Here is a 13,460-nt window from a genome sequence, read left to right on the forward strand (position 1 = left end):
TGGTGGCTGAGGTAACATTTTAAACCATACCTTGTACCGCGTGTTAGCTGGGTTTATCCTTTATTAGAGAGAGGGGGCATAAAACAGAGAGAAATCTTGTCCTGACAAAGTCAAACCTGGATCAACTACAGTCATAACTTCGATATCTTGTCATATGTTATTTAAAGTTGTGAACATTATCTGTATCTGTGTGGCAATGTAGGTGTTGTTGTTTCTCACTGATGTGAATTTTGGGGTAAAAAATGGGGTAAAACTCCATGATTGACAGCTGAGACTGACTAGCGATTGGTTGAGCTCGTGTATCGGGCGAACCTTGACGCCCTGGCTGCACTCCTCGATCACAGACTCTAAATGAGTCCAGGTTATTTAAGCTTCATTTCTAGGTAGTGGCAGTAAGTGGTGACGTGTCGTCAAGTCCAATGGAAAACTAAAATCAGAGAGGGTAATGTGAGTGGATCAAATGCTTGATGGAAGCAGTGCAGAACTGAACTTCAACAACTCAAATTTCGGTGGTTTGAATTTAGCAATAACTAGCTGTTAATCCAGAGTGATTTAATTGTTCCATTTCCCAATAGTTTTTTTTTGTCTATCAGAACAGCTTTAAATCCCTTAATGATCATCAATTTTCCTCTAATTTGCCAAGAGATTAGGAAATTAAGCAGGAAATCAAATTAGTGTTGTGCTGCAGCAGCGAGGAAGAGAAGACAGACTGGATAGATACTGTCTTCTCTTTGGTTGTAGCTGTATCTGATGAATGTGTGTGCGTAGGTGGGTTTTTGTGCGGAGAGGCGTACGCGCGTAAGTGTATTATTGTGTGCCAGTGATGTTAAGTTGCATAGAGAGAGTGCATGTGTGTTTGAGAAATTCAGAGGCAGGAATGGAGCGATCAAGAGACACATGACAAGCTTACAGTGTGAGAGAGCGGCGTCTCACACACAAATCCCTGTAGAGACCAGAGTGAAGTAGGTTACAAGCTTTATCGATTTTGATGATGGTAACAGTACGATTGTGTGCGTGTGTGTTTGTGTGTGAGACAGAGTCTGTGTGTGTGTGTGTTTGTGCAGGACACTCTGTACCATCTGTCTCCCACCCCTCTCACTGAGACACTAATTACAGGACTTTACACTTTGCTCCACCACACTCATCATTGGCCCGTCTACACACGCACACACACACACACACACACACACACACACACACACACACACACACACACACACACACACACACACACACACACACACACACACACACATACTGTGATGCTGCAGCGGTCAGGGATTGTGGAACCTCTTCTGCCTTCTCTGTATGTTTCCTCTCTTTTCTCCTCCCCCCCTCTTCCCCTGCCGTGATTCACCATCTCTTTTCCTCTTTTCTCTCATCTCTATCCCTTTATCACCGTTTCCCTCATTCTATTCTCATTTGACCTCCTCTTCCCTCTCTTTATCAACCTCAGTAGAGCAATGATCAGTAATGTCTAATAAGGCTGCTTTCTGTTATTGATAACACACAGTAAAAAAAGGGGTAACATTAGCGATAACAATGTCATTGAGTGAGGAAAGAGAAACAAACACCAGAAAAAAGAAGATTTGAAAAGGAGATGTTTGATTGTTTCTTCATCAAACACAGAGAAGAGAAGGATAGAAGGGAGAGGAGGAGAAAATAAAAAGGGGAATCCTATCATATTCTTTGCCAGTGACTGTACAGCGCTTCATTAGCATAAATTCCAGGTCACCCACTTTCTCTGGCAAAGAAACGGGTGCCACAGTGGGGAGATGCTTTCTTTGACATAAATGTGAGCTTTTATGGTTAGTACAGTAGCAGGTGGGTTACTGCAGTGGGCATGTATCTGAAAATCAGTCAAATATTACAGTCCAGTATATAGAATCTATAGAATTATTCATCAATGTTCTTAGTAGCTATTTCTATTTCTACCACTAAACTGAACTGATTAAAACCCTCCCACCTTTACCCTCTCTTTGAATTTCCAGGCAACTACGGTGAAAGTGGGATGGAAGCGTTCAAGGACATGGCAGCCAAGGAGGGCATCTGTATCGCTCATTCTGGTGAGAGACTATCCTCCGAGAATTCAACAACAATCAATCCCAAAGAACTACAGGAATGATATTTTAGAAAAAACTGGATCTAATTCTAGAAGGTGTATAAGTAAACACAAAAGAGGTCAATGCAAATGTACAACTGGAAGCATTATGTCCACAGCTAAGTGCTGCTCAGCATTAGAAGGAACATTGCTAATTTACTGTCTCTTACATCTTATCCTGGAGATGTTCCAATACTATTTTTACCTTTCCGATTCCAATCCCTTCATTATGCATAATTACAGATCCCGAGCACCAATCCGACACCAGTTCATTTAAAGAACACAAAAACTTGAACAGCTGAATGCTTCTAACTTTATAGAAGTGGTTCTTAGTATGCTTTATGAGATTGACACTAGTGGCACCCCCTTGAAACTGAAGTCTTCCATCCCTTACACACTTGCATTTTTCTTTCCAGTGTGAAACATTGCCAAATTGCTGATAGCTCTGGCTAATGCTTCACTTCTTCTTCATTGCTCTAAAAACAGTATTTACCAGAGGCAGTACAGCGCAGCAGAAGAAGTTATTTTCTGGAAAAGAATATCACAAACTAATATACTTTAAAAACTTGGTATCAGATTGGTACAGAGATTTGCATACTCTGCTGGTATCTGCAATCCAGAAACTTACACAACATTAAATGAAAGTTAATACCTCAACAGATAAATAAACAGCGGTCCAAATAAATCAGATCAGTCACAGACCATTTGACGTTTCTTCAGGCAAAATCTGGAGCAATGCTGGACAGCAGAGCTTCGACCGGCTGCTGGAGAGACTGAGGGCCCACCTGCCCAAGGCCAGGGTGGTGGCGTGTTTCTGTGAAGGCATGACCGTCCGCAACATCCTCATGGCCATGAGACGCCAGGGACTGGTCGGAGAGTTCCTGCTCATCGGCAGGTCAGTGGAGCTAATGAGTTAATAATTAACTTCAACCTTGTGTTTGACAAACAATGGTGCTCATATTCTCTCATGTTATTCTGCACACGTCCCAACATGAGTGTGACTGATAGTGCTGTTGTGCCTCAAACGTTTCCCTGAAAGAAACTGAAAAAATGTAAATCTGTTCAGTTTCTAACTTGAGGTTAATGAGTCTGCTTTGTTTATATTACGTGTTTTCAAGAACTGTAATTAATTCAAACTTTAAACAAATTCATTTTGAACCAGGAAACTTCAGCATCTTGTGGGTGGAAAAGTTATGTTGAAAATGTTGGTTGATCATAAACACAAAGAGACACACTGGTATTTAATTCTTCCAAAATAGAATAAACTGTGATCTGCTCTTTACAGCAGGAGACTTTTTTGCCCTTTAAACTGCCACAGAAACACACTTTGAATTTTGGAGCTGGTTTTCACATAAAGCTTCTGTTCTCACTTAGATGAATTCCTCCTACAATTCACTTGCAAAAATAACCTTCCAAATGGATTTATATCTCCATCTGTGTGTGTTAAAGTTGCTCCTAAGCCTCTTGAGCTTTGGTTGCCATGCCGACTGTAATTAACATAAGATGAATAATAATTTTGCACCTATGCCGGCCAATGTGCAGAGGACAAAATCGATTGAATAGAGTGGGAGCTCTGTGGTGTGATTTCCATCAAAATGCCACAAATATAATTCTATTCAATTATGTTCTACTCTCCCTCCAGTGGTCTCCTCTGAAACTAAAATGCTGCCAGCATCATTTTTGTTGTCGTCATACTCATCCTACTCATCATCTTCATCACTGTCATCATCATCATCATCAATGTCGTCGTCCTGCTGAGAGTAAGGTAACGTTTTAAATCATACCTTGTACTGCCTGTTTGCTGGGTTTATCCTTTATTAGAGAGAGGGGGCATAAAACAGAGAGAAATCTTGTCCTGACAGTCAAACCTGAATCAACTACAGTCATAACTTTGATATCCTGTCATGTTATTTAAAGTTGTGCCCATTATCTGTATAAAACAAAGGCTTTGATGCATGATATCAGTTTAAATATCTCTCTCTATGTCTGTGTTCTGTAGCAGCGATGTCAGGGACTCATCAACTTAAGTGACGTTGTTCACGACAACAGCACGTTCATGACAAATAACAGCGAAAACCAGCAAGGAGAAGCTCCCAACAGTACTTTTCTTCTCTAACAAATATAGCAAATGTGCGTTTGAGTACAGTGGAGCCATGTTATCAAGGTCCCACCTATAAATGTGCTCGACCAATTGGAAAGTGTAATCAGGAGTACCTTAAATGACAAAACATCTTTGAGAAAAATGCATTTGACATAATGTCATGTCGTCTAACTTTATATACAGTTTCTGAGTTGTATCCAAACTTATTAACAACACGCACAGATCATTGTGTGCCTAACAGTGCAGGCAACAATATGTCACTACAACATTTAATGGTCAGTTGTCATAGGCTATGTGGTACATCTAAGATTCTCTGCATCCGAATAAACCCAGTTAGTGGTTTGAAGGGTATACAGGGTCTCATCCTTGTTGCCCAACTACTTTTTTCTGTTTTTCTGTTTTCTTAGTGTTTTAGAGTGACTCCAAATAAAAGAGTGGGGTCAGGGGATAATGGTTACCTCTGTCACATCAAACTGCAGGTTAAACACAAGACTAACAAACTCCTCCCAACAGTCAACATTAAAATTAGCAGTGACAACAACTTGGGAGACTTGGAAATGACCAAATAGGATCATTAAAAAAAGGGAAAATATTTGAATAAACAAAGTTAAGGTTAATTTTTGTAAAATTTGGCTCAGCCAGTGCAGTTTGTTCCTCTTCTTCCACATAAAATCTTTCCCATTCTCACTTTCGACCAGATGAAGTGTTATTCAGTATTTAATCTGAGCTGATATCCAAGAATACTACTGAAGAAAACTGCAGAATGAACTTGTTCCAGCAGTTAAATTTAATTATTCAACACTATCTTAATAGGTCTACCAGTCTCTCTTAATTCTTTATGGTCACTTGTCGCATTAGAACTTCTTGAATTAAGTGAAATTTGTTTTAAATTTACTAAAGCTCTCACCATTTGGCTGTCCACTTGTGTGAAGAAAACAGTTTTCTCAGGCTGAGTATAAAACCTAATGGCTTGTTGAAATGGATGTTTTTCTTGCTGCACATCCTGTACTGCTCCGTCTCTGGCCAGTCTGTTTTGATTAGGGCCGTTAATTGAATATCTGCCCTTGTTAGTGTCAGTATCATAATGAAGCTTAGTTTTAAATTGGTGATGGTCACGGGTGGGCGCCCCGCTCACTGGTGGTCTGCAATAGGAACGTCTTATCAGTCCGATTGGGCCGACACTCGTTTAACACCAGGATAATTACATTACCACAAGAGCATGCAGATGATCATGAAGCAGATTATTTAGTTACTGAGGGCAGAACACTGTGGTCTTAACAGATCTGAATTAAATGCTGCTAATTCACTTGAATTTAATGAATTTGCCCTGACACACAGTTAATGTTCGTAGAAACCTCTTGTACTCTCACTCTTACTCTTACGCTCCTGTTTGTCAAAAAGCATCAGACATTTGTTTGACATACGTATGTCCTGTTGTCATTACCTACGTCCTTTCTACTTATGTTTAACATTGCAAATGGGCACGCTTCTGACGTTGGCATGTTGTCGCTTTGGTAATTGTATTCGCTAACTGTTTTTAACAAAGTGCATGTGGAGATCTTTCCCTTCGAGTGAAAAAAATGATGGAACCTTTTTAATGTTGTTGCCACTTTAATATAATTAAGGTATACTACCAGCAAACTGAATGTCTTCATCTATCAAACATTATTTTGCCAGAGGCAAAGACTCCAAGCAATCCTGCTTTATTTCTACTTCCTTTGTTTAATGCTATCTCAGCTTCCTGCAACTGCCCCAAAGTCTGAAAAATCCTTAAAAGTGTTTTCACACTGCAAAAAAACAAACCATGGGAGGGTTTGGAATGGCCCTCACATACATTACATCTCCAATGAACTGATCAATTCAGCAACTTTCTGCAGTAAATATATTGTATTTTTTAAGGTATTTTGTCATTAAAATGTGATGTATATGGACCCATAGTTAGTAACAGTGGGTTCATTTCACACTAAACTACATTAATGCAACATTTATAGTCAAGAATATATAGTACAGTGAAGGTTATAGGGTTATGTACAAAATTGCCCACTATATGTTGTCACTTGGTTTCTCTTGTTTTTCTAGAAATAATCCTAAAAACCCACATCAGGCCTCTAGGCTAACTACTTACACACACACACACACACACACACACACACACACACACACACACACACACACACACACACACACACACACACACACACAGCTTGGACATATCGATTGCTTCTGTCCAATAATTCCTCATGATAGCAGCAGCTACGGACCCATTAATGAATAGTTGGGTTGATAAATATCTACAGCCACTCGGGACACAAAATCACACCCAGCACTTACGCACACACACACGACTATAAAGACAAATGCACATGCTGTCATGATCAGTTAGCTTTTCTCTAAATCAGCTTCTTTTCTGTGTCCCAGTGAAACATCTTTTCATGAATTCAGATGAGATTATATTTATGACAGACATGTATCATATGTTTCAGCCGCCACTTTAAAATGTCAAATGCTGCAATCTCTCCTCCCATGTTTTATAACCATACATACAAGCTACTCCATTAACTACATATTGTAGTGTGTTACTCTCAATACACAGATTTTGATAATGCCTCAATGAAATGAGGCAAATATGGACAAATGCTCTCTGACTTGTTAGTCAAAAAAAATCTTCACAAATCCTTAATCCTCTAAATGACATATTACAGAAGGATTGCAGATTGTGTTTATAAGACAAATCTATAATCCACACTATGTTTTTATGGAGTGAATGTATAGATGCAGCACAGTGCTCACTGGATCAGGCAGCTGGAATTAAACATACTCGCAAATCCTCACAATAAATCCAGTCCATTTCCCAGGCAGGGCATCCAGTGATAATAGCTATAACTTATCATATGGTTGACAGTTCACAGCAGCAACATCACTGGGTTTTATGTTGAGTCATTACAGTTTGACATGTTTCCCATCTGCCATTCACCTGTTACTGTACGTCCACTCCATCTGTGCTATTTATAAAAGGCTGCACTTCGTCATTTGCAGCTGTTTTACAACAAGTCTCAGGGAAACATTCTGCACTGTGCTTGTTGCTGAAGAGACACAAGTTGTTAAAAAACAAAGAGCGGCTCCGACATTTGTAGAAAGTGTAAATACAAAGTCTGCACCTGCATTGTCTCTTTATACAGATTCTACATGTGAATATGCAGAATCTTCTGGTTTCTGTCTCTAGTTTGACCAATTACGTTTGAGCAGGCTTACGTTCCCGGCAGGTTGAAAGGCAATATAGAGTGAAAAATAGGGGTGAAACGTTTTGACTTGTGATAAAAGAAACGGTGAACAGAGGAAGGAGTCTTGGCTCAGATATCCACTGTCCACACCGAAAACCCCAAAAAATATCAGCCAGGTTAACACCTGCATTTCGGGTCAAAACCAATGTATGCAACTTTTTCAGACCTCACGGATGAAGCAGTGTAAGGTTGCATTTCTGTAGCAGCTGATGTGTAACCCTGGCAGAAATGTCTGCTGGTCATAAGAGGCAGATATATTCTGTGTGTGCTGCTGAATGAACTGAAAGAGAATAGTTTGAATCAAAAGTCAAAAAGCAGTCTCTCTCTGTCTCTCTCTCTCTCTCTCTCTCTCTCTCTCTCTCTCTCTCTCTCTCTCTCTCTCTCTCTCTCTCTCTCTCTCATCCCGCACAAGTCTGCACCCCTTCTGCCTGCTGTTGCCATGGAAATATCCCCGACCATATTTGGATGAATCCAGCCGAGCAGCTGGGGTGACATGCGGCGCATGCGCATGTGTTTATGTGAATGGCTCTGTGCATGTGTGGGTGCATCTCTATATGAGTGTGTGACTGGCTTTCTGATGCCCAGCAGTCGTTACATTCAGCACCGTTTGAAAAAGATCCTACTGGTAATGCTAATGGTCATTTCACTGAATTTCATATCAGAGCCTGAACATGTCTGAGCTGATATTTTACGACCTCTCTGCCCTCTCGTCCATTGTGACTCTTCTTCCTTATCAGTCAGTCTGTTCCCGTACCACTTCTTTTCTTCCGCCTCTCATCTGTGACTTAATCTCATCGTCTCTCAACGCCTGTCACTGAATCCAGCTGTTTGCGTTGTGTCAGAGTGTAAAGAGTGTGATGTTTGAGAACGGAGATCCCTGAACAGATCGTTTAACAGAGGTCAGACCCCCCTAGCCTCCGACGAGACTCCGCAGCTGTCTGTTAAGACGGCACCTTCATGGGGTTTCAAATTGTGAGAAATTTGAAAGAGAGCGGTTAAGTGGCCAAACGTCGGAGCGACCCGAGACGTCACTGTGGTGTCTTTGGAAGAGACGTTGAGCGGATCGCACACCTGCACGGGTATGAAAGGGGGATCAGAGGATGGTGGAGGCAGAGTAGGGAAACAGAGAAAAGGAGGAAGGACAGATTCAGAGAGGAGAGGAATGGAAAATAAGATGTTGGGAGGAGAGCAGAGAGCAGAGATAACAGGTTCAGAGTGTGTGTCATTCATATATCTTGCTTATAAAAGACTCCTTCTCAGACCTGAAAAGCAAATCGCTCACAGCATGAGCATAATTTCAGAATCACTGCTGTGTTTTGGAATCTATCTGTTTGAACAAATACACACTGGCACACAATGTACATGCACACACATTTGTCTGTTCCAGCCTGTGAGTGGATGTGCTGTGAAATGTTTTTTAATTTAACCTTGATTGAAATGAGAGATGTTTTGTGCTATTTGATTGTTGAAGCAATGGAAATTAATTCTGCTCTTTTGCAGTAAAAGACTGTTAATTAAACACAGTGAAAATACTGAATGTGTTGATGCATGAGAGAAGGAGACAGAGGAGATTAGTTCAGTGTCAATGCTTATTTGCCAAAATATGAGTTTGTGAATCTTATGCAAGCACGTGATGCTGCATGTGTGGCAACTAAGCTCGTCGTCAGCCATTGGTTTTTGAAGCCTCCTGATTTTGCATTTTCTCCAGTGCCATCGTGGTATTTTAAATCCAGAAGTAACCATGTTTGGAAGGACAGGGGGTGAAAACTAGCAATAGAGACAATAAACTCCTTGTTCAAAGTGTTTACTGACGTCATAATTCTAGTGAGAAGTTCATTTTCTCTCAGACTTCTATAGAAACTGACTTCTTCTGTAACCAGTGGAGAGGCCTTCTACTGGTCATTCGAGAGAATACAGTTTTCAGGCACTTCCATATTGGCCTCACTTTCAGTCTACACTGGCGTCTACGTCCACATTTAGTCCATATACGGTCTGTAGTTTGAGTGTAGTGAGTCCTATGTGGAGGTTATGAGATCATTAGATGATCTGTTGCTTCTCGCTGGATGCTCACTGAGTGGACGTGTTCAGATCTCCTGTAAACATCTGTCTCTTTGGGGATCCCATCAAAAGTGGTCAGCTCTAGTACAGGGATGAATGCATCTAAGATGTAATGAGGACACATTTGAGACCTGATCGCTCAGACCACATTTGAAGGAGTTCTGTGTCCTCTGTGTCGCTACAGTTTCATAATGAACCAAAAGTGTTTCTACACTTGTCAGTCTTTCCTATGCATTGATTTATGTGTGGCCACCGCCTCAATAACAACATTGACCGCCACATATTGATTTTATTTCTTCTTTTAAACCATGTCAAATGACATTTCGTTGTGAACACACATTGATTTGTTCAGACCCCCTCTCTCCATCACACACACACATTGACAGTGGAGTTTGGTCCGTGATGATTTCCATGTTTATTTGCACAAAGAAGTGAGCTCCAATCACAAGTGGTCACGCCAAACACATACACAGACAAGGTGCGAACTGGATCACTGACATGGATTACATTGCCAGGTGTGAACAGGGCCAGAGATGCACTTCAACTACATACACACATACAAGCTTCATGTTCTTGACAATGAAATGTTAAATGTGTTTAAGTCTCACTGTAGTTGCTTATTACTCCACTAAAACTCTTATCTAACTTATTTGTCGCTCTAAATTACATATTCAAAATTTTCTTCATGAAAAAATGGCCTTAAAATTGTTTGAATGTAACTCTACTCCCTCCTTCCTTCCCTCCTTCCCTCCGTCCTTCGTGGATCTATGAATAGGCCAATATAGCCCCACCCATGCACCCCATCTCACCACCTTCACTGCGCCACCTGCAGCCGAGGAGCCATTTCCAGCTACTTAGCTCCACCCACAGGTTGACAGGATTGGTTTCTTAGGTTTGTGACATCCCAAACTCATCTAAACTATCAAACAAGGGGACATGTTAACATAGCTCATGGTAAATTGGGTTTTTTAAAGGTTGCTGAAATCAAATATTTGACATCTACACAAATATGTGTCAGAAAAGCCTTTAATTCGATTCATTAGGTTTAATTTTTGATGTTTATAAGTGTTTGTCTCTGTTATTGACTTTTTTTTGTATGGCATCAAGTTCTTTTCCAGAGATTTCATGAAGTGACTCAGATCAGTTTTTTCCTTGCTGTCAAACGTGTCAAGCACATCAAAGACCTCTGTCAGCAGGTTTATGTGTTCACACTTTAAACCCCAGTAGGACTCTGCCTTGACTTTCATTTAGTGTTGTCAGTTTGGCTGAAGTCCTCCAAGACACCCGATCAAAAGCCTGCTGGAGTGAAACTACCCAAAATCAAAGAATTCTTTATTCAACTCACAGGTGTTTTACTCTCAAACCGTCTCTCTGTCACCACCCAGTCTGCTTCTTTTGTGCCCTCACACACACACCTGCCTTTTGACACTTTTACTTTTGTCTTTCCTTCACAGCTATACTTTTTCGTTGAGTTATTTCTGCTGTCTTATGTGGAACCTTACAGGATGGTCTGCTCATGAATAGTTGTCTGAGAAAGAGCGACTTGCAGAGATCCCACGACCATAGATTTCCTGTAGCTCAAACTCTCCATATGTTGAAAACATTTTGATTAACTGAACTTCTCTAATTCTCTGCCCCAGTTATAAACAGTGAGAATAATACTTATGTCTCAGATATATGCAAATATAACTCACCCAAAAAAACATGAAATCTAAGTTTTTGTTATTTAATCAAGTGATCTCAAATGCTGTTAATTATAATCACTTTTGGGGGAAATAAGCAGATAAATTTTTTCGAGTAGACCTTTTAAAGTTTTAAAGATGCTTTTAAAGTTTTAAAGATGCTTTTAAAGTTTTTCTTACCTCTAGAGTCCTAGAGATTGTTTGTGTATGGAACATTTCTGCAAAGTGAAAAAGCCCAAAGTCTATGATAAAGGAAGCCCCTCCCCCCCCCCCCAGAGAACACTGCTTTAAATGGTTCCTGAAACACCACGTCAGTAGTCCGGCTGATACTTGGGAATAGTGATAGTGGTGAATGTTGACACCACGATGGCCACATTTGATAATGCACACCTAGCAGCTAGTCTGGCACACCCTTTTATACAGAGCTGCCCAATCAGAGCGGACTGGGCTTTATCAGGAGGGCGGGTCTTAAAGAGACAGGAGCCACAGACAGAGGCTGAAAAGAGGAGCTGCAGCAATGGACAGTGTGATGAAAGTGATTCAATCATTTCAAGTTAAACCTGAATAAGAGCATAATATGTCATCTTTAATGCTTTGTTAAAGTCACAGCTCTTCAAGGTAATAAGGAAAGGACATTTCAGTAATGTTGTGAACACAATTCAAGAATTGGTTTAAATAATATAATTCAATATTAAGGAAGGATTTGAAGTTGAATTTCCTTCAGTCATACAACCTTCAAAACACTGCTAGATAGAATCCTTCTGGTCCCTCACTAGAATTCCTTTTTTAGTGCATCAGTATGAGTGGCTGATTAAAAAAGATCCAAAAATCTAACCAATAGGCAGATCTGCTGCCGCACGTCCTTCTCATCTCTTTTTTCTCTTTGTTCCCGCTGTGAGAGACGGGCTGATTAATGACTACTAGTGATCGCGGTGGAGAGCAGGAAAACACTGAGAGATTCAAGAACAAAAGAACACATAGGAATTTCTAATGCTATTCCAACTCTCTGAGTCTCTTGACAGGGAATTAAAGAGGGTTTCCATATGTAGGGCAGACCTGTGGGCACGCACACACACACACACACACACACACACACACACACACACACACACACACACACACACACACACACACACTAACCCATGCACACTTACATGTACACAACTGTTTACATAAACACACCTGTAATCCGTTGTACATTGGCTGACCATGCAACATACAAAAAAATGCATGTGTATGCATTCACACACACACACACACACACACACACACACACACACACACACACACACACACACACACACACACACACACACACACACACACACTTAGGCAATGGCAGACACACAAGCACACCTCCACACACACATATTCATCCTCTTATTGCAATCCCAGGGAATGGCGTTATCCTCTTACAGAACTCCAATGGGAAAAGTGCAGGAAAAAATTAGAGAGGATAGGAGGAGACAGATAGAGGAGACAGATAGAGGAGACAGAGGAGACAGACGGGTTGTCCATTGTAGATATTCTGTACATCTGTCCTGGCGTGGATCGGCGTGTCAAAGCAACAAACTGAGCTGTTTTTGCAGTTGTTAGCTTTCAGATCGGCATGTCGCTGCTCATTTTCTGGGAAGCACGCTGCAGGATTAACCCAACTGTTACGTCAGCACAGCGATTCAGAACACACTCACAAAAAACAACAGTAATCCTTTATATGGTCATTGTGATAATCCCCACATGAATCTAAAGGGTTTCCCTTTTTGTTTTTTCTGTTGTTTCTGAAATATGCTACTTCCAAATGTTCATTTAAACAGTTTTTTACTTTTTCTTCCCTGGCATCGACATAAACAAAGATCACATCAGGACACAAATAACCTCTGATGTTTGCTCTTGGTACTTTTTATTTGCTCCCTTTCAATTCATACACTTGACTCTGTATCGCTCTACTTAATGTTCATTATTGGCAGCAAGTCTTCAGCCTCATTCTGTCTCCTCCTCAATACATTCTCTTTACAAGGCTATCTGTTCAGAATTGCCCCGCTGTCTCCCGGGCTGCCTGGACAGGAAATGAATTGGCCCTTAATTTAGCTCCGACTCTGAATCAGGCAAAGGTAATTAAAAGAAATATGAACTGTGCTATTCATGAGAAATGGGCAGAGCCCCGGTGAAATAAAAGATGTGAATACATGGAGAAAGTGAGTGTTTTTTTGGAGAGCATTATTTAAATTGTTTACCTG

The 13,460-nt window shown here is 40.7% G+C and overlaps 1 protein-coding gene across 3 annotated transcripts in view; it reads left to right on the forward strand.

Annotated features, from left to right (window-relative positions):
• Positions 1–13,460, forward strand: part of grm5b (glutamate receptor, metabotropic 5b) — a 67,560-nt gene that overhangs the window by 17,487 nt on the left and 36,613 nt on the right. For all 3 annotated transcript variants that reach the window (XM_069534672.1, XM_069534674.1, XM_069534673.1), the window contains exons 5-6: positions 1,992–2,066; positions 2,822–2,996. In XM_069534672.1, the coding sequence (XP_069390773.1) occupies positions 1,992–2,066; positions 2,822–2,996 (250 nt within the window). The remainder of the gene's footprint in view (positions 1–1,991; positions 2,067–2,821; positions 2,997–13,460) is intronic.

This window comes from Paralichthys olivaceus, chromosome 11, assembly GCF_024713975.1.
Source record: "Paralichthys olivaceus isolate ysfri-2021 chromosome 11, ASM2471397v2, whole genome shotgun sequence".
In the NCBI taxonomy this organism is placed as follows: domain Eukaryota; kingdom Metazoa; phylum Chordata; class Actinopteri; order Pleuronectiformes; family Paralichthyidae; genus Paralichthys; species Paralichthys olivaceus.